General features: G+C 38.0%; 1 protein-coding gene across 1 annotated transcript; it reads right to left on the minus strand.

The window, feature by feature from the left end:
- Window positions 1-2,625: 2,625 nt before the first annotated feature.
- LOC117695953 (uncharacterized) lies at window positions 2,626-21,636 on the minus strand. The gene is given in 17 exon segments (XM_076928137.1): window positions 2,626-2,733; window positions 3,232-3,742; window positions 4,190-4,278; window positions 4,367-4,501; window positions 4,900-5,052; window positions 6,040-6,479; window positions 6,842-7,022; window positions 7,754-7,844; window positions 11,228-11,301; window positions 12,858-12,988; window positions 14,027-14,176; window positions 15,175-15,253; window positions 16,884-16,916; window positions 18,291-18,380; window positions 20,331-20,416; window positions 20,787-20,938; window positions 21,608-21,636. Coding segments are annotated over 17 exon segments (2,532 nt in total).
- Window positions 21,637-22,657: the final 1,021 nt, after the last annotated feature.

Consider the following 22,657-nt stretch of genomic DNA (forward strand, 5'->3'; position numbering starts at 1 on the left):
TTCTTAATATTGTAGTGACCCCCAACCATAAAATTATTTTTGTAATTTGGCTAATGTTGTGAGTGGTAATGTAAATATCTTACATGCACATGGTCTTAAATAGCCCCTGTGAAAGTGTTGTTCTAATCCCAAAGAAGTCAAAACCAAGAGGGGTGAGAACTACTCTTCTAGGTGACAGATGGGAGAAAATGGCAGATTCAGGTAGATATCTGAGAATTATCTGGGTGACTGAGAGTCTGGAAAGGACTGTTACTGAGGGAAGAAAGTACAATGACTAGATGAGGGAACCAAGAGAGAAGATTCAACTGGACCAAGTAAATGGAAGGGACTGTGAAACCTATTAGGAGGGGCTTGTCTCACAGCTGCTCGGGAGGAGGCTTCAGGGTGAGTTTAAGATGACTAAGATTTCTTTGTTCATTAGTTCTGAGATCCTGGAGAGCTTTGGAGTACAAATAAAGCTTCTGCTGTCAAGCAACTGTCTTTTATCCTTTTCCCTGTGATCTCATGAATCAATAGAGATTCACAGGAGGTCCAGGTCATAAGTCAAAGTATTGTCTTGGTTCTCCTAAATCCAGAAGAATGCACTTGTTGGACAACAACTCTCAGTAGATGAGGAATGTGGAATAGAATAGCAGCACTAAGCCAGATAAACCACATCACCTGTCCTGGGAAATTCACTGTGCAAGAGGACTCTACAAAGTCTTGCCTAGCAGATCCAGAGGCTCAGGTTTAAACCACCCCATGATATCAGCCCTCTCCTAAAACCTAGAGCTTATTTTCTTGCTGCAGTCATACCGCATACCTAGACAGATGAATATTCAGCTCCTCTCTCACCTACTTGCTCCACAGGCTGCAATTTGGATTATAAAAACACTTGAAGTCTCTATTCTAAATACTGAAGTTTGTCTGTTCTGTCTGCTGACATTTGCCTGTCTGCATTTGCTAGGTTTTGATTCTGTAGTTTTGTGGGTTTTGTTTCATCAACAAGGTGACTATGTGATTAAGGAAGCTAGGGCTTCCTCCCCAGTTTCTACAATCTAGAGGGTTTTGCAGCTTTCCTGTTGTGTGGAAGGGAGGAACAGGTCTCCTGGAACAGCATGGCATGCCAGATTCAGCTGTTGACTCCAGTGCTCACAAGCTCTGGAGAACTCTGTGCTTCTACTTCCCCTTAGCTGTTATGGTCTAGGCAGATGTAGCAAGGGAAACAGCCAAACCAGTAAACTCAGTATGTCTCAGCATTTACTCAACAACCTAACAATGTGAGGGCACCTGTGCTCAGATGTCCCAGGGCTGTGTGAGGAGGTTATCACCAAGAACAGCCACACTCTAAACAGTGAAGTAATCCAGTTTTCTCCACAGGTGGCCTCTGGTCTCCTGGGATTCCCATGCCTCTCCCTTAGATGTGCTTATTCTGATTGCTGCATTCTGTAGTCTTATGTTTGGGAGTAAAGTGTTCTGTTCTCCCATGTCCTATTCTGCAGCAGAAGACCAAAGTACTAAAGTCCCTTTCAAAATGCAGAGCTATACCTGTGATTGTAAGAAATATAAGTGATATGTGGGAAGACAAAGGGAACTCCAAAGTCACTCTGGTACCAGGATGGTTGAGGAGCTATCAAAAGCCACTGCCATACTCCTATCCTCAGAACCATAATCACCTCTCCAAGACCTCATCTCCAAATCCACCACACTGGAGATTAAGGATCCCAGTGAATTTAGGGAGCACAGAAACTTTCCTTTTCTAACCCTCGGGCATAAACCGTGAGCCCGGAGGCATGCCAGACTATTCTTGGTTTTATTTGATTGTTTTGTTTTCTTTAAAAGTAAGGCTGAGACAACACACACATAAAGACAAACCAAAAAGAAAGGCTGCACTCAGGAGGACAGTGTCTATACTCATAGCCACATGCAAGAGTAGCAGCCAGTGACATTGTAAGTGTGGCAAAAAAAATGCTAATACACTAGGAAAAGGTATTGCATGAGATGTTTAGCTCTAAAATATGGGCTCTTCATCAGGACATAAGCACAGTCTACCAAGTCAGTAATATTCCTAGGATATCAAAGTCAACAATACAGACATAAGACTTGTAGTCGAGCATAGTGTTTATTAAGTAAATATGTACATTATTCTGAACAGATATTAGTTGCTCACAATTGGATAACCATTTAACATAGGATATCAAATAGCACCAGGCTACAGAGAAGAGATAGAAATTAAAAAAAATAAAAATAAACAGGGCATCAGAATTTGGGAAAACTGCATGATAGAACAGGTTCCTCCCTGTGTTGCAATTCTATGGTATTTTAAATTTCATCAAGAAAATTATGTAGGGCCCTGACATACTGCTCATGCCACAACAAAAGCACATCTGGATATACATATACACAAAGTGGTGTTGAAAAAGCAGGGGCCAGGGATCACCTGTTATCACACACCAAGTTGGATGTAACAGTCAACTTCTTCAGCAATATTTACAATAAACTGACTATGCATACGAATAACTACAAACTTAATTTGCAAGCAAAGCAGTATAACCCACACACCCTCTCCCATCAAGGGACTCTCCCATTTTGTATGGCCTTTTTCCATGCAGACAGTGGAGGTCTGTCTTCAGCCTCATCTTCCCTTCATGGGTGAGGATTAGTATCCTCTTCAGCCCAAAAGGAACCAGAGTGATCTTGTCCAGGGGGCAGAAAGCATGGAATGTTCTCTCTTCGGTGGTCAAAAGAAGCATGCTGAGAAAATAAAGGGGGGGTGTGAGAGTGGTTAACTTAAATGCTTGGCTAGAATTCTTTCATTAGATAATCTGTGCTGAGGAAGACAGAATGTCGATTGTACCTGAGAACCATCCATCTAGTTCAGTCATATACACATCCTAGTAGACACTGGTTTTACAAAGCAATGAGTTCTACATGTGTAACTTCCTCAACTTGATAATACTTCATGTCTGCATTTCAAGTAGAGACTATATTTCTAGTGTGTTTCCCTTATGAAGAAGAGGCTCAGAATCCTTCTAAATGCAAAATAATAAAAGCTATAGAATATCTCAACTTTTAATACTAATTCTCTCTTTGCCTGGAAACCCAAGAGTGGACCTTTACTAAATGATAATGTTCTGTAATGGGGCCTATAACATTATTCTATAGCTGCATAAAATTTTCTGAGGATTCCAGGGCAGGTATTTTTAAATCAAGGTTTCCAGATGATTGAGAAGCACCTACAGGTCACATTGCTGATTGCTGATATGATGCTGCCAATGCTTGTTGTGACACCACTGATGCTTGACGTGATGTTGCTGATGCTTGACATGGTGGTGCAGATGCTTGATGTGACACTGCCAATGATTGACATCGAGGTGAAGATACTTGATGGGTCACTACAGATGCTTGACATAACAGTCCAGATGCCTGATATGAAGCTGCCAATACTTGACATAACTGTGCAGATGGTTGACATTTTGATGCATACATTTGGCTTAATGGTGCATATGCTTCACTTATTGGTGCAGAAACTTGACATATTGGTACATATTCTTGATGTATCAGTACAGGTACTTGACATGATGGTGCAGATGCTGAACATGATGGTAAAGATGCTGGACATGACACTAATGATGTTTGACATGACAGTAATGTTGCTTGACATGAGGCTGCCAATGTTTGATGTGATGCAGTCATTTCTTGGCATGATCTTGATGAATGATGCAGAAGTGGAGGGGTACAATCAATAGGATCCTCCCAACATCTGTAAGAGAAGAAATTTGGAGCAGTGACATAAGTCAAAGTATGATGGCTCATGAGAAATTCTCCATGCTACATATAACCTGACCCACATTTATATATTATTAGCTCTCCACAGCATGTAACAGAAATCTTACATCTATATCCCTGGTTTTCATAGCCAGTGCCTTCATTCCAAAATGTTAAAGAACAGACATGAAACTGGGGAATTACTCAGCTGTGGTCAATAAAGACTCTCTACAAACACCCTGTACAGAAACTCTGAACTTGAGTAATGAAGCCAACTAATTTCAAGGCTTAGATTTGAAGTCTCTCGATTTGAGGCTGTCTTATCTAGGCTTTCTGTGTGAAAGATCCTCCATTCTATTAATAGGTAATCAGATAGGCACTACTAGGCAGGAACAAGGAAAAAGGCGATGGCCTCCACCCTTCTTCCCAATCTATCTCTCACCTATGTGTCTCATTTTGTGAATGCTGAGAATTGTCATTTCCAAAAAATTCCATGGTGGGTGACCCCAAGTCATCAATAACAGTCACCACCTGTACAAAACAACAGAGTTATTGTAAAAAAGGTACAGGTATACCATACATCCCTGTCTTACATTTCATGCTCAGTCTATCCCAGTACCTGTTCTCGTGGACGATGCACACAAGATCCTTGTCCTTGCCTGGTTTGATGCTGCCCTGGTCGTTCATATTTTAAGTTTTGAAGCTTTTCAATACATTGGGCAAATTCATATTCACATTGTTCTTGTTCTCTATCCTACAGGTTTTGATTCATCAAAAAATAAACATAAAAGTAATTCAATGTCTGAAAAAGACACTGCCTCCCAAGAAATGAACTTAACATTCAAATGAATTAAAAACAATAAAAGTCTGGTCTCTGTACATATGAGGCTATAGGAACTACTGACTGCTTTGCTAGCACAGTATTCCGGGACATGCCCCTGGGTTACAGACTTCTAAAAATCCAGAACACCCACACAAACATGTTTATATCATCTAGCCTATATTCATGTCTACCTTGAACAGATAATTTTCACTTTCTGGGACCACTGAATTACAACATATTGAGTAGGCTAAGCCAAGTAAAGTAAGCAACCCAACATTTTTTGAAAATGAAATGTCCTTTCAGTTATAAAAGTAAACTGAATTTCAAACCGACTCTTCAATATCTCGGTAAGAATGTTGTTCATCATGGAAGGATCTACTTATATTCAAATCATAGACCTCTGTCATCATCACTCATGGCCCACAGAGTTGGACAAACTTTTCCCCAATAAGTGGACGCTGGTATTCATATGTTCTCTTTGGCTGCATTTGTAAGTAAACAAAGTAACAAAGATCTGCTCTTAGTCTATGCTTTTCCTTAATGTACGAAACACAGTGAACATGGAGAGCAATTGCTTACCCAAGCCCTGAAGAAACCCCAGACATATAGATGTTCCACTGGTCCCTGCTAAGACCTGCCTGGGCCACCACCTCCTATACATAACCAGACTGCAGACCCATTACTCATTATTATAAGAAATAAAAAATCATATCTACACTGAGAATTTAATTGTGTACTAATTCAAAAATTAAAAAACCCAAAACATTTTAGTTTAAAAACTTTTTAAAAAGGATAAATGTATTCACATAAATTTTCTTCTAAATAGTTCAATGAAATTTCATGATACTCCAAAAAAAAAAAAATCCCTGCAAGGCAAGAAGGCCTTTTCAAAATCAAAGATGCCAAGACTCAGGAATTTGCCATTGTCACATTGCTGGGGCTAAACTGAAACAACCATCTTTTAGGTTTTATTCTATGAATATTGCCTGGGGAATTGGGGGTGGAGTATCTGCATTTTGGATCTGTAAGAGATACAAAGAATTCTGCATAACTGATAAAAACTCACTCCCTTGCTTGATCATCCTGTATATTTAAGAATCCGGCCTTTTAGAAAATCATTATCCAAATACATGGTTATATCCACAATCACAGATAGAAGAAATGAAGGCCAGAAGAAGAAAAGAAACTAGCTTATGCTGCTGTTTGCTGAGGAGAAGGTTGGGATAAGTCTTCAAAAGAGCTGCCCTCTCTTGAGATTTGCCCACACATGAGGAAAATCTGGACCAGTAGAAATCTAGTATTTTCATAGCAGCTCAACTTACTTCAACTATTCTCTGAAGCACAAAACATTCTTGTATATTTGAAAAGCTAGTAGATTAGAAACTATAAAGTTAACCTGTACAAAGTGAATTTAAACTCGACAGTGTTAGAGGTGCAAAAAATGCATTTTGAAAAACTATCAGATGTACCTCAGCATTATGGACCTGCAAATCTGTGTGTACTGTGGGTTCTACCACAGCTTCTGGGTACACAGCCTGTAATGGTGTGGTTGGACAAGATGGGGCAGCCTCAGGTGCCTTCTGATGTCTTTGTTCTTGACCCACAATGACTTCTTGGAACTTAGGGTCTTTCTCGTCTTCAGAATCTTCTCTTATTATACAGATTTTAGCATCTGAAGAAGCATCATGAAGTGCAGAATATTCATCAATTACATGTTCCTTAGGATTGGATATCTTTGCCTCTACCAAGGGTTTCTTCACATCCTCTTCAGTGCATTCTCCTTGTTCTGGAGAGGCCTGTTAGTCTTGGCTGTCATTTAGGAGCAACTCTGGACCTACTTCAAATTCTCTGTCTTGGGGCTCTAGCATATATTTTGGATCTATCACATACCCCTGTCCAGATGTAGGGGCTAGAGAAGAAAGCACAGAGAAGATTGTGACAAAACAGTAAAATGTGCCAAAAAAGGAAAAATCAAGTGAATAATAAGAATTCTATTGAATTCTTCCTATTGGAAGAGCGAGAATCTGCACATATCTCATTGGGATTTCTAGAATGTACAAGACTGGGGATTGATTGAATCTGTGAAGAGATATTTAACTTTATTGCTCTGAAATCATCTCCAAAGGTTTACAGAAAACAAGCAAAGTTACACTTGACATCTCTGATTTCACACCATTATAAACTGAGCATGGTCTTTATTTTAAACCTTGCTATGACCTTGAAGGTCATCCCAATTTTTTAGACCACATCCAAATAGCTAATTGTACGTACATGATACTGGTGTTGTTGATGAAATATCTGTAGATGAAGAACTTGTGCTTGTCCTCATGCCAGCGCTTATGCTTGTGGCTGCATTTAAGTCTGGGGTTATGCTTGAGTGAGATGGTGTCCAGACCTGAACTAATTCAAATGGCATTCGCTGAGTGGCTGCTTGAACTTCTACAATCTCAACCTGAATTTCCAACAGAAGATAACACATTTCACTTACAAGATAGAATAAGACAGGCATCCTAGGAAAAACAGGGAGACCTGTCCCAAACCTTAGACATACCTCACAATATACTTCAGTCATTGAAGAAAGACACAAAACCTTCACAAACACACACACACACACACACACACACACACACACACACACACACACACACACCTATACATCCTTAAAAATATTGTTGGGGTTCTAAGCCTCAAAGAGGAAGTGGCCACTGATGGGTTTTCTCAGAGTTCCTACACATGTAAGGTAGGCTTCAAACACAATAAATGCCAAGTATGAGATAATGTTTTAGACAGATTAAATGGAAAATATCAGTAAGAGTATTTTGGCTGTAAGAAATAAATGAATTGTACACTAGAATTTCTAGGGTTAACACTATAGTGCAAGTTAGGAGAATAAAAGAATAAAAGGAACAAAAGATGTCAGTTTTCATTAAGCATGCTTATGTTTTAGTCAAATGTTATTTTAAACCATTTGTAGATGATCAACTTAGGGTCAGGATAAGCACAAGGATTATTCTAAGCATGAGAGTTACTTACAGTAAGGAAAAATATAACAGAAACTTTCATGCTCATAAGACACTTATTGAAATGAAAGTCTTTCTATATTGATAACACACATTAACTAAATAATAACATAACAAGAATAAAGGCCCCAATGGTTCTCTGGGTGACTGCCAATGTACATACTTCTGTGCCTGCTTCAGGACACTCCTCCACGTTCACAACTTCAGCCTGAGCATCTGTATGCATTTTGTTCCTACGGTGGCATTTTCAAAGCCTTAATAAAGCCATAAAGAAATCATTATTAATATGTCTTTTGTGTATTGGTCAGGAAGCTTCCTCATTGCTGGATAACTTTCATAGTACTTGAAAGGGATTGAGGAAAGAAATTCATCAACAGGCTTACTAGCTGTGAACACTGTGATCAAGGATAATGCCTAGCATGGCAAGACATGCCCATGTTTACAATCATGGCATTACAATGTTATGGGTGCAACCAACCAATTTCTGACTGGATTGGTGGCCACACCACAGGAGAAAATACATAGGAACTTATCTGTGAAGCATTAGGAAGAAAAATTGGAGATAATATAACCTAAATACATTGTGTGAAATTCTTAAAGAATGAATAAAATCATATTAAAATTAATATTGTATAATGATATGTATGCATGGAAATACCATAAGTCAACCCACTACTTTGTTTGTCTAACTTTAAAATGTCCTGTGTCATAGGATTAGAGGTTTGATTCCGTGGAAAAACACTTAGCCAACATAGTTTATGTCCTGGTCCTAAATCTTATTCTAGGCTTGCAAAGACAAGAACACAAAAACAAGGTTTATATTTGGGAGGTCAAGCAACAAGAAACCCACAATCAGTACAAAATATGAGAGGTTGATATATAGTAATATGTCTCTCTTTTAAAAAATAAACAGCCGGGCAGTTATGGTGCATGAATTTAGTCCCAGCACTTGGGAGGCAGAGGCAAGTGGATTTCTGAGTTCGAGGCCAGCCTGGTCTACAGAGTGAGTTCCAGGATAGCCAGATCTACACAGAGAAACCCTGTCTCGAAAAAAAAGAAAAAGAAAAAGAAAAACAAAGAAAGAAAGAAAGAAAGAAAGAAAGAAAGAAAGAAAGAAAGAAAGAAACAAGATAACCTAACAGTAAATGTGCTAAGTGATATTTATGAGATTCTGATGGCATAAAGAAGAGTTAAAACAGGAAAAGCCAGTTAATGAGTTATTGCAGCCATCTGCATATGTTATCTGTGCATGAAATGTACAATTTTTACTCTTACTGGTTTGATTTTCAGTGTGAAATAATTTAAACACAAGCATATTATTTACAATAGTTAACACTTAGAGAAAATTCTAACATAACACACATACACATGTATGGGTGTACATATATACAACACACAAGTTGATTTCTTCTTGAAGGTAGGATCTCACATATCCCTGGCTAGACTTAAACTCAGTATGTTGTCAAGGAAGACATTAGAGTTTTTATTTTGGGGCTGGAGGAATGACTCAGCAGTTAAGAATACTGACTTCTCTTTCAGAGGCCCTAGTTTCAATTCCCAGCTCCCTCAATGGAAGCCTACACCTCTCTGTAACTCCAGTTCCAGAGTATCTCACACCCCTTTCCAACTGCTGTTTTTCACTGGAGATATGCAGTGTACAGACATACATGTAGCCAAAATACACAGATAATGATTGTCTTTAAATTGCTCTATGTGCCCCCACCTCTCAACTCAGATATCAAAGGCATATGCTGCTAGGTTTATGCTATGTAAGCCCTCTGTCAACTGAGCTACATTCCTGCCAGTGGGGAAATCCTTTTTTTTTTTTAAAGTGACAAAACACACATTTCAAACACTTCAATTAAAGCTTTCAATTCAAGGATTTTTGGTCGATTCAGATCATAAGATGATTATAATGATTTTAGTTCCCTTTGCATTTTTAGCCTTTTCATATTTACATATTTCTTTATATGCTGGTGACTTACTCTGGGGAAGCACTAAGATAACTCTCCAACCCCAAGACAGTTTGAGAACATTTTCATAGCTCAGAAAAGGTATTCCACTGTTCTAGCTACCATTCCTCTCTGTCCCCATCCACTCTGCACACAATACTGGCCAGAGGCAACCTCTAATCCACCTTCTGCCTCTGTTGAGTTCCCTGTTATGAACTTATAGATGAGCAAAATTCAGTTTGTCTAGGCAGGCTTCACAGCAGGTAGGCTTGTTGGCCAGCAGGCTTTGAACAGAGCCTTCACAGGCTTCTGATTGTAAGCCCTGGGTCTTAATGGACAACCATACAATACTCAGATTCCTCCTTGTTTTCAATTGAAAACAGTCACTGAAGTTTAAACACTTCACATCATCCTGGACTTTTTCTAAGCCCCAAGCCTTGGCTGCAAAATACTGTTACTTTTTATCCATCTGTTTCCAATCGTGATTTTTTTAAGGTAGTAAGTAACCTGGGACCCCTAGCTCTCCCATGTACTTCAGACATTAATCTATCTTTCACCTTAAATTTACTTGGCTTGACAGAACTGTCTCAAAACCAAGCTTGGGTTTTGTTTGAAAGCATAAGGCAAATTTTTGCCTTTGAATTGTCTTTCAGGCTGTGCATGGTGGCCCACTCATGTAACCCCTGAACATGGGAGGCAGAGGCATGAGAATCTCTGTGAGTTGGAGGCCAGCCTGCTTTATATAGTGAGTTCCTGGAAAACCTGAAAATCTCTCTCTCTCTCTCTCTCTCTCTCTCTCTCTCTCTCTCTCTCTCTCTCTCTCTCTCTCTACCTCCCTCCCTCCCTCCCTCCCTCCCCCTCTCTATATCTCTCCCTCTCTCTCTGTTTCTCTCTTGCTGAAAGTGAGCTGTTTCTCACTTTCTCATGCACTCAGGCTTTCTCTCTCCTCGAGCCTCTCTCCCAATTCTCCCTCTCCCTTTCCTTTTCACTTTCCTTCTTTCTCCCTCTTGCCCCTCCCCTTTTCCCTCCTTTCTCCCACACACAAACTGACAAATAATGTGACCTGCACTAGACATCTTTTCACCTGAGAGCAAGTGAATGTTTTGCTCCATTGTCCTGTGTGGATGGAACAGGATATAAGCCACTGCTACATCATAAGGGAACAACCTCAGATGTATATTATGTGCTCTTTTCTGTCATTTTTTCTAGAACCATTATTGGATTAATCTAGGAAATGATACAACAGACAGTAGTTAAATGATTCCTTCCATACATTAAAATGTACATATCTGGAAACTGGAAGAGGTATTGGTGGTGGTCTACTCAAACATACATACAGATGTATGTATGTATGTATGTATGTATGTATGTATGTATGTATGTATATAGGTAGGTAGGTAGGTAGGTTGGTAAGCAGGTAGGTAGTTGAGAGAAAAATAGACAGAAAGGTAAGGAAAATTCTGTAGTTTTAAACATAATTTGAGTATGTTAAAAATTAAAAATTAAAAACCATTTATCCGTGTTTATTCTGTTGGAAGACAATAAATTATATTAAATGATATGGTAGATTCAGAAAAGCTAATTCGTCATTTTAAAATTCTTAATCTTTCTTATTTTGCCTTTATTTACCAAAAAAAAAAAACTTGTTTCAGCTCTGCATTATTTACAGCCATGATACCTCTTACCTATGGTGTTGTATAGTACTGTCATCATTGGAATCATCATCTACAGCATTTGTTTGAATGTTAACTGGTTGTGCCTGCAAAAAATTAGCATCATCAGTTGTCACTATTTTAGCATCTCTGAGAATCAAATCTACAGCTTTGTACAGAGAAGAGTTACACCTTCTTCTAACCCCCTAATTGGCATTAAATGTACCTATGTACTAGAAAAACTTGACATTTCTAACATGCATTATATATTCAAGTTAATCCAAGTGTCACGTCAGTTTGAAAAAGATGCTAGGTTTACAGGTATAAAAACAATTTATGCACATACAGTGGTTTAGTCCAACACTAGTAGATCAAGGAATTTCACTTTGATTCAAGTTCACTGCTTGCTATTTTACACCCTCACACTATAAAGACTCCTCTGACTGCTATCTCTGTTCTCTTTAATTTGTTTTCCAAAATATCAACTGGTATAGAAACAATATCCTAGAGGCACAGAGAGAAAAACTGGAGGAAATCGCAAATAGACTTTCTGGTGCCATGATGGAGACTAGTGAAATATGGGTGGGACAAGCAAAATTTGTTTTCTCTTTCTCAGAATAGGAAACAGATCTTGGGCTGAGTCATCCTGTATATTAGAAGTCTACATTCTTGTGGCAGAAGATAAAACTCAGATCCCAGAGGGTTGGTATGAAGGAAGAGTGAATGAGGCAATCAAATCAGACAACTTCCTTCAGTCTTCTCATCTATACAACTTTCCTCACTCTCTTCAATATGGAAAAGTGGTTTGTTCTGAAATTGAATCTAGGAGTGATCTACTATGGCATCACAATAGAAACATGGTCCACAGCCAAACAGAGCTCTTTATATAGGCTGTTAACACTACCCAGTCTTCAATGTTCTAGTTAGCCCTGTACCCATTCATTCCAAATCCTGGAGTTTCCATCCCCATGACTAAAATCAACCCAGATTCCTACCATTCACATCTGGTTATCTCCATTCTTGTTTCTTTATACTTCATGTTCCACATTCAAAGCAGCCTAGGGATTTCAGTCTAGATCATACTCTGCTTAGCATAAATTCTGTATGTATTACTACAGTGAGCAAAGTTCTGCACAATCTATCACTTTCCTGTCTCCACCATCCCCTTCACTCTTTCTCTTATTTGAGTCACATAAGCAATTTTATTACTTCAAACTCTCCAAATTGAGGTCAGTGCACTCTCTGTATAGACTGCCTTTGTTAGACTTGGGGGTACCCTATTCAAAACAGAAATCACCAGCTCACTTTCCCATGACACCTTTTATCAGTGCCTTGTCTGTTAGCTGCCTGTATGTGTTTCCTTGGTACTTACTGCAGTATCTAGGACATGAAAAGTATTTCATGTCATTGAAAATACAAACTAAATGATTTTCCATCTAACACTTGCATTTTAATAACTAGCTTTTCCTTTGGCCTGTAAAAAGCCTTTACAATCAAGTACCTAAGGTTGTGAGAGAGGGAGGACATGAAAATTCACTTTATAAAACTAATATACAAGTTGTTCTTTCTTTGCTGAATACTAAATGTATGTACACTGATGTCAAGTAGCTGGAAGTGAAAATGCTGTGCCCATCAATAAGAGAGAGATATAGAGCATACTCACTGACTCATCTGGCGTACGTAGAACAGAAATGTTTCCCACAACATAGTACTTTCCCTCCCATAACAGCCTTGGAGCAGAAGACCAAATCTTTCTGCTATTAGGACCGAAGTTTCCAAAAAATACAAATGACTCTAAGGGTGACAGACATAATGGCAATTAAATCAGAAGCAATCCTGGCTAAGAGAGCAGGCAGACAACTTCCACATCACAATGCTGTTTGTCACCTCACTGGCAGTTTTCAAGATTCTGAGCCATGGGCTTCTCTTTATCTCCCTTCCCTTCCAGCTAAGATCCCCAGATTCCCCACATGGTCACCACTAATGTATGAGGCATTCCTCCTGAAAAATCAAAGGTGTGATTTTTGTGCTGATGTCAATCTTTTTCTTTTGACCTATGGATTCTTGAGTTAGTCTCTAAAAGAAATAGTGTTTGTTTGTGTGTGTGTGTGTGTGTGTGTGTGTGTTCATGCATCTGTCCAAGTGATTTTTAATGATATTTCACCTTTAACTTTCAAGAAAGAAATAGGAGAAATGTTTTAACATGCATTTGGGTACCTGAAGCAAACAGTATTATACCTCACCTCTGATTAACTCAGATATTTTAAGGGTCAATTTTAATTTTGTATCTTGATTTCTCAGCTTGTACTTCCTTAACCCTCAAAAACTAGGTCCCATACTACACCTGACATAAATGTTATCTATTGAAAAATTTAGGTGAAATGATTACTTTCCCCATGTCTGTGTATAGAGATTTAGAGTTTATATTCTATATATTGGCCCTTGATATAATGTTAGAATTCTAGATTCCAGTGAACCTAATTTGTGGTATGGTTTACAAACTACAAAATCCATCTGTAACTTATTCAAGTTATTCATGGAGCTCCCTTTAAGCTATTCAGTGCATTAAACATTTTTTGGATTAGGTTTTTAAAATTATTTTGTTTTGTCTGAGGAGACATCCACATCCTCAACCTATATAATCATCCATGTTTCTTTATGACCTCACCTTATAAATTTCAGTATTTTTAAATATCTAATGTAGTCAGAAATTGTGAGTGTAACAGTATCAGGTATTTCACAAGTGACAGTAATACAAGAATTAGTATGCTAGCAATCAGGGAATACAGCACTCATGAACATCAAGTAAGTATCATCATCTGGGTTGCTTACCATCATAAGAATCCTGTAGGTACAAGATGAATTTCACGTACTCATATATATATCTCCCTTGGTACATGGTCCTGTAACAATATGTGTCCTGGCCACTCTGACCTACATTTCCTTTTCTTATATAACAGCAAAATTCGATTAGGCTTCCCACTAAAGAGAGCAAGATACAAGTAAAGTTACGTAGTCTGATGGATTATTTCAGACAATAATAGTCTTCCTTAGTCAAGACAATATTGTAAAGAACACAACTTTCTTTCCATAAATGCTGGTCCTCAGAAGAGATATCATTCTTATATCCATAAAATAGGCACTATCTGGAACACAGTACACTAGTATTTGTATAGCACTACTAAAATTCGAGAAAGGCTGCTGTAATTATGTTTTATTGTAAAGACTAAGACAGGGTGGGATGATTTCTCAATTAATTAATTTTATTGACTCTTTTAGAATTTCATATATGCATGTGATATATTTTGATCATGTTCCCATTCCCTCCAACTTAGCTCAGATCCAGTACCACATCTCCACTCAGTCCTTCCTAACTTTGTGTCCCCCAAAATACACAATTCCAATGTGTACTACCCATATCCTTCCACTAGAGCAACAGTTCTCAGCCCTTTGGGGGTAGAACAACTCTTTCATAGGAGTCACCTAAGACCATGTACATATCAGATATTTACATTACCATTCAAAACAGTAGCCAAAGTACAGTTATGAGGTAGCAATGAAAATAAATTTATGGTGGGGGGTTACCACAGCATGAGAGACTGTATTAAAAGGTCTCAGCATTAGGAAGGTTGAGAACCACTGCTAGGGGCTACATCCTTAGAGGTCACCCACTCTTCCTCCCACAGCATCCATCAGCTCTCTTGAGCACTTCCACAGCTTCTGAGGGCTCGTCATCTGAGAGTAATATCCTGTTGAGCTCCTCCATAATTCTCCAGAGGAAATAATTTTTAGTGTGAGAAATGTAGTATTTGAAATTATAGGCTATTAACTTAAATAGATATATTATCAGCAACTTCACTGATTATTTTTTCAAAAACTACTAAGGTGTAAGAGAGCAAGGAATTGTTCAGCTAAGTATTACTTTTCACACACAATTCAAAAATTAAATTAAAAAAGAAAACAAAACCATGTATGCATACCTATATTTGCCAATGGAAGATTTACAATGATCTTCTCAGATATGTCATCCTTTTGTTCATCATGAACAAGATTTTTTTTCTTTACATTTTCATATATATATATATATATATATATATATATATATATATATATATATATATATATATAATTAGATCTTTCATTTAGTCTGGCTAAGGGTTTGTCTATCTTGTTGATTTTTTCAAAGAACCAGCTCCTGGTTTTGCTGATATTTTGTATAGTTCTTTTGTTTCTACTTGTTTGATTTCAGCCCTGAGTTTGATTATTTCCTGCCGTCTACTCCTCTTGGGTATACTAGCTTCTTTTTGTTCTAATGCTTTCAGGTTTGCTGTCAAGTTGTTGATGTATGCTCTTTCCACTTTCTTTTTGTGAGCACTTAGAGCTATGATTTTTCCTCTTAGTACTGCTTTCAATGAGTCCTACATGTTTTGATATGATGTGTCCTTATTTTCATTTAAATCTAAAAAGTCTTTAATTTCTTTCTTAATTTCTTCCTTGACCAAGTTATCATTGAGTAGAGCATTGTTCAGTTGCCAAGTGTATGTCGGTTTTCTGATGTTTTTGTCCATGTCAAAGACAAGTCTTAATCCATGGTGGTCTCATAAGGTACTGGGGATTATTTCAATCTTTTTGTATCTGTTGAGGCCTGTTTTGTGACCAATTATATGGTCTATTTTCGAGAAGGTACCATGAGGTGCTGAGAAGAAGGTATATTCTTTTGTTTTAGGATTCGGGGGGATCCACAGATCCCATAACCAGCTTTAGGTAGGAAAACCCACATACTACCCTGAGCTCATAGCTGGGCGCCCTGAGTGCTCAGAACCCAGCAGATACCCCTCCCCGCCCCCCTTTCCCTGCGCCCCTGCCGGCTAGCACCCCTTTTCTGCCCATCTCCCGGGTCTGAGTCCCAGACCAGACCTCTACCAGGTCTGCAGTTGTGTGGACCCCGGATTCTGCCTGAGACATACTGGAAGGTCCGCTCAACCCAGAGCCACAGAGGAACAACTGAACTCAGAGTGTCAGACAACATACCCTGAGATATCCAAGAGGAGACACTGCACCCAGAACAGCAGACATCTAGCTGGACTGCTACATAGGAGGCACCATATCCTGAGGCATCCTAGAGATACCACTGTAATCAGGGCAGCTGGAAAAAAATCACAAAGACATCTGGACTCCTAGAAGACCAAACACAAGCGAGACAACTGGAAAGACAGGCTTCAATCAGAGACAGAATTATGGGTAGCACTAGAATTAACCAGATGGCAAAAGGCAGGCTCAAGGTAAGCAACAGAAATCAAAGTTACATGGCAACATCAGAACCCAGTTCCCCCATCATAGCAAGCCCTGAACACCCCATCACACCAGAAAAGCAGGATTCAGAATTAAAATCACTTCTCATGATGATGATAGAGGACTTTAAGAAAGACACAAATAACACTCTCAAAGAACAGATAGAAACCCTTAGAGAGGAAACACAAAAATCCCTTAAGGAATTGCAAGAAAATGCAACCAAACAGGAGAAGGAATTAAGCAAAACCATGCAGGATCTAAAAATGGAAGTAGAAACAATAAAAAAATCACAAAGGGAGAACACCCTGGAGATAGAAAACTTAAAAAAACGATCAGGAGTCATAGACACAAGTATTACCAACAGAATACAAGAGATGGAAGAGAGAATCTCATGAACAAGATTTAATAGGCTCGTCCCAATTATATCTTCCTAGGGAGCAGGAGAACGAATAGATTTTGCTTTCAATACTAATACCATTGGTCTGCCCTGTATCCTTGCCATAGGTGTTTAGTGCTGCCCATGCCATTTATAGCTATAGGTGCAGTGCTTCAGTCAGTTTGCATTACCCTCTAGCAATTACTCCACATTACAATCCATTCTGTCCACAGTTTTCCTGTGCATTATCTCCCTCATGTAGTTGGATTCTTCCCTACCCATCTCATAGACCTCAGATGCTGTTATCCTCACCCTGTCTTGTTTCCCTCTTTGTATGAGCCTGGAAAAAATTCTCAGCTCTTCACCCATAATGTTGTCTCCAGTCTTGAACCAAGCAAGTGAATCTGGATGGAAAACCCCACACAACTGTGCCACACAACCTTGCCACAAAACTGTGCCACACAACCATGCCACAGAACCATGCCACACAAACGTGCCACACAACCAGTGACTATACAACTCTGCCAGAAAGCCTTTCCCCTGACTCTGCACTTTCTCACACTTCAATGTGAATCCTTTCTTTTTTGCACCTTCCTCATAGTTTCAAGTCCCATGCCATCACTACATTTTAATTTATCACTGTTTATTTTGATGGAAAATGTTCAACACTTCCCCCTGTACCATAAAGGGACACTTATCTTTTCAAGAAAAATATTTTCATTGGTCCATATATAAAATGGAATGCCCTGAGTCCAAGAACAACCTGAGGCTACATAAGGAGTTTTGGGGTGGGCTGAACTATAGAATGCTACCTTATCTTACCAAGAAAGAAAGGAAAAAAGAATGAAAAAAAAACAAAGAAAGCCATAGTGAAACCCAATTATTTTGTGTGTTAATTTTTTAAAGGAGTTTGACAAAAGTTAAAAATTAAAAATTCAACAAATTTGATGTGAAATATAAAGAACCAAGGGGTGTTACCTATTCTTCCATTGGTTGACGAGAGGTGGGGCATCATTACAAATAGAATCATTGGGTTGGAGACCAGCTCAGTAGGTGTATGCTCACTTGATATCGACAAGACCTTTCTTTAAATCAGGAATGAAAGCACAAGCACTCAGTCATTACAAAGAAGTCAGGCATTAACCCTGCTCAGTGCCATTTTCTGAGACTCTTAACAAGAAGCATGTTTTATTTTTCTGACAGACATTTCATCTTAGACACACATGAGAGGAGTGGATAGGGTGAGGGAAGAGTAAGAACTTTTCCTGGAATCCCAGCATGTTTTTATTGACTAAACACTGAAACTAGTAGAGAAGATGATGTCACAGAGTCATAGCTGAACACCAATGACTTATATGAGCATAAAATAAATAACTTATGAACAACATTCCAGAATGACCAATTTCCACAAAAGCTGCAAGAACTTACTGGACGATAGCCAAGAAGAGGTGTCACATTCTGGGATACAAAAACAACTTTTCCTTCTATGTTCAGTACAATTGAAATATTTTCAAATGACTAATAAAGACAGAATAATAACATAAATAAATAGTGGAACAATAATAAAATGATAGCTTTATTTCTGAGTGTATAAATTATTAGAATAGAACACAGAAAATGTATTGCATTTCTTACATATCTATAAAGTAGGCACATCCTTAATTAAAATTCTATTATTCTGCCTCCTACACAGAATCTACTTCACCTTAAGCATGAGATATTTATCAATGATGTGCCACTTGGACAAACATATTTCAGTGTACCCAAAATCAATAACTAAACTTTCCATCTCACACTAGAAATATTCATTTCTTAGCGTAGATGGTCTCACTTTAAATATGTTAAGTATTTGAATGCTAAACGTTTTTAAAGACACATTCATTTATACTTAGCTTAGTGTTCAACTTAAAAATATAGTTAGTGCTATCAATTTTCTAATGTATAATGGTGTGAAGTCAGGTTTCCCAGAAGGTGACATTTAGAGCATGTGAAATACCAAAATGTTTTCCAGAGAAAGGAGATGTGGATACCTGTGTGCCTGCCTCAGCATCACCTCTAAGAAGAGGACAAATAAAGCAGGGCTCTCCTAGGAATTACTGCTAATCCAATGTACTCATTCATTTAAATTTAGAGTTGTGATCCAGATACTGATTGTGTGATCCTCAATTCCAATATTTATTTTAAAGCAGTACTTCCTTACCCTATTCTGCAATAAAATGATTATTTTAAGAAACAAGCTCATAGAATTCATACAAGTAGATAGTTGCAAGTAACAGTACCTCATTGTAAACACAAAATGGCAATAAGTCCTTAGAAAGAAGCAATACTGGTGATAAATCTCTGATAAAGTGAATTGTACAATAAAAAAGCACAAACGTTTTAAAATATTTTTATTTTGTGTGTATGAGTGGATTTCCCAGCATATGTGTCTGTGTACCATGTGTGTACCTGGTACCCATACAGGCCAGAAGAAGGCATCACATCCTCTGTAGCTGGGACTACAGACCATTGTGAGCTTCAGTGTGAGTGCAGAGAATTAAACCTACCTCCTCTGAAAGAGCAGCCAGTACTCCTATGTGATCATGAATATCTTCATACCATAATCATTAGTGAAACAAAAAATTAGTTTCAAATATTCTCTTATTACCTGTTGTGTTTTGGAACTGGTTTGAGTTTATCCTCACCCAATCGTTCATGCAAGAGAAGATATTTGTAGCACATAAATAGAAACTGACCACATCCTAGAATCATTGTGTTAATCAAAAATTGTATGCTACTTTTGCTGAGTATTGAATTAAGGATTACCCACATGCTAGACAAGTGCTATTATTGAGCTAACAACCCCAGCTCAATTGAAAAACAAAAACTTCAAATTTTTTTCATGAGTCAAAATATCAAAACAATGTGTCCCTGTTTCCACAGCCACTAAAATTATTATTTTTCCCATTTTTGTGCTTAAAAACAGCTGTGATCATACTTACAACATATTTGTGCCATAAAAAACTTCTCCAAGAAAAGGTTTTCCAGGTAAGTTACTAATACCAGACAGAAGCTAAAAGGTTGTAGAAGAGTGACTCTCACAGTTTCACAGCACACAGCCTGCACTTTTGCCTACAACCATCTCTGCAGTTTATAGTCACCTTCTGGAATAGTTTAAATATGCATTTGGTTTCATAAAAGTATTGACAGATTTCAAATGAGATATTCTGAAGCCTCTTCACAACACAAATTTCAACAGATGATACCTACCTACCTACCTTGTGTTTTTAAATAAAAGTGCTTGAAAGGATAAAAGATGCCTGCACATGGCTTAGGTTTCCATCTAAGAGTGTGTATTGTTATAATATTTGCTTTGTTATTGTTTGAAAACTTGTTCTTTTCCAGCTGTGCTTTGAAATGTGATGTAGTGCATCTTGCATTCTAGGTGATCAACATGTAAATGTAAACAACAAATTAAAAGACCCTTACCTGAAGAACCGTCTTATGGTATTCTTCATAGGTATTAAAAACAGGAACTGTGTTTTGTTCATAATTTGTTTGTACATTGAACATTCCTGTGCATAAAAGAAATGACAGGTGTTAAATTAAGATAACTATTGATATTAGAATTCTCAGCTTATAATTTAGAGAAATGCTTTGTTAGTTTGGTAGGGGGTGCTTATGTGTTCCATTACTCATGTGTAGAGATTCAAAGACAACTTTGGGGGGTTGAATCTCTCCTTCCATCTTTATGTGAGCTCTGTGAAAGTGATGAGAACAAGGTGTGTGTAGAACTCGTGAAGTAGGGTGCTAGCAGCTATTGGCATTTTGAAGAGTGTTGAAGAAGAAATGCATTGTAAGGGAGTGGACATGGCCTAGAAAATATATTTGGAAAGTTTAGCCACAGAGAGTGCATAGAATCAGGGAAATGGACCTAAGTCAAACCTCTTTGAGAAGACAGAGAGGCAATAGCAAGCTGTTCTCTGAGTCTCTTTCTAGATGATCCATATCCAAGTCTATTCATCAGTTTCTGAAGTCTCTTCAGCAAATTGCAAAGATCTTCATGGGTTATCCTCTGGCATGGATTAGAGGCACCACTAATTTACAGAGAAGTAAACATGGGCTTTATGTATGGTAAAGCTGAGGCTAATTACTGATATAGTGCCCCCAAAAGAGGACTAAGATGACAGAAAGACAGATATTTTTCATTCACATAACATCCAAGGTCTTCATTATACACTATAACTACTGTGGCAGGATATGTCAGAAAATGGCCTTAATCCCAGTACTCCGGTGAGATGGCAGAAGGATTGTGGATTTGATGCAAGTCTTGGGCTAAATATCATGAGCTAATTTCGAAAATAATTGATAAATGAACAAGCAAACAAATAAGATCTATTTCTATTAAAACAGTAACATGAAAGTCAATGTTTCCACCCTTTGACTGTGAGGCTGTTAAAAGTAAAAACCAATCCATTTCCATGTCTTCCCAGTACAGCCTAATACAATGTCTGGCACTGTTGTTTAGCAATCACTTAAGTTAAACCTGAACCAGCTTGAGTGAAATGGCAAGACTTAGCTTCCCTTCTGTTCTCACCTGCTTTTTAACAGTAATTCTTACCAGGTCTTACAATGAAACTGGGGGAAGAGAAAACCCACAGAAGAGACCAAAATATCCTCAGCTTCCCTGACAAAGTTTGTCTACATCTGAAATAACAACAGAGGTCAGAACCCAAAGCTTTGCCAATTGTATTACAAATTCTTACCTCCTCATTTTTTGTGTATTCCTCTCCATTTTTTTCAGTCGGTTAAAGGTGGATTCTAAAACCAAATAAGACCATTATTTTACTAAGTAAACATCTTTGTACAATCTATAGCATCTACTTGCTGTAGCCATCTTATGTCTATCTAGCTCAATGCCTGATAATCATCTTATGTCTATGTTTGCATGTATCCTGTTGTTATCTTGAGTCTATCTCCCATCAAAGGATCTCCTACACTGCAGCTATTCTGAGTCTATCTTCCATTTATGGATCATCTATACCCCAGCTATCATGTGCCCTTGTTCCATCTATGAATCATCTATGTTCTAGATAGCCTGTGTCTCTCCCTATCATATTCCCTCTACCTATCATGTGTTTAACTATCATCTGTCAATTATCAAATAGTTCTCCTGTGTCTACATTATCTCTATTATCTTCCACCAATCAGTCATCTATCTTTCTACACACCTCTGTCTATCATCAATATGTCTATGGCCTATCTTCCGAACAATCTGCTATATGCCTTCTACCCAACTATCATCTATTCCCTAGAAATCCTAACTATGCTGTGTCTATCTTTCAAATTAACTACATTCCAGCTACCCTGTGTCTATCCACGTGGTAGATCTCCTGTCTACTATCTATCCTTTGTCTTCTCACTGGGCTACATCTACCATCTATTCTATAGCTATCTTGTCTTTATTATACTACCTATCAGCTATCCTGTAGCTATTCTGAGTCTCTAGGCTATACCTAGATACCTTTGAGTAACAGAAATATCTGTTATCTATCTATCTATCTATCTATCTATCTATCTATCTATCTATCTATCTATCTATCTATCTACCTATCTATCTATCTATTTACCTATGTACCTACATTATCTATCTATCTATCCATCCATCCATCCATCCATCCATCTATCTATCTATCTATCTATCTATCTATCTATCTATCTATTTATCTATCTATCTATTTATCTATCTATCTCTCTTTCTCTCTATCTATCATCTATCTATCAATCATCAATTATCTAGCTTTCCTGTGTATGTC

This window comes from Arvicanthis niloticus (genome assembly GCF_011762505.2).
Source record: "Arvicanthis niloticus isolate mArvNil1 chromosome Y unlocalized genomic scaffold, mArvNil1.pat.X SUPER_Y_unloc_1, whole genome shotgun sequence".
Lineage (NCBI taxonomy): Eukaryota > Metazoa > Chordata > Mammalia > Rodentia > Muridae > Arvicanthis > Arvicanthis niloticus.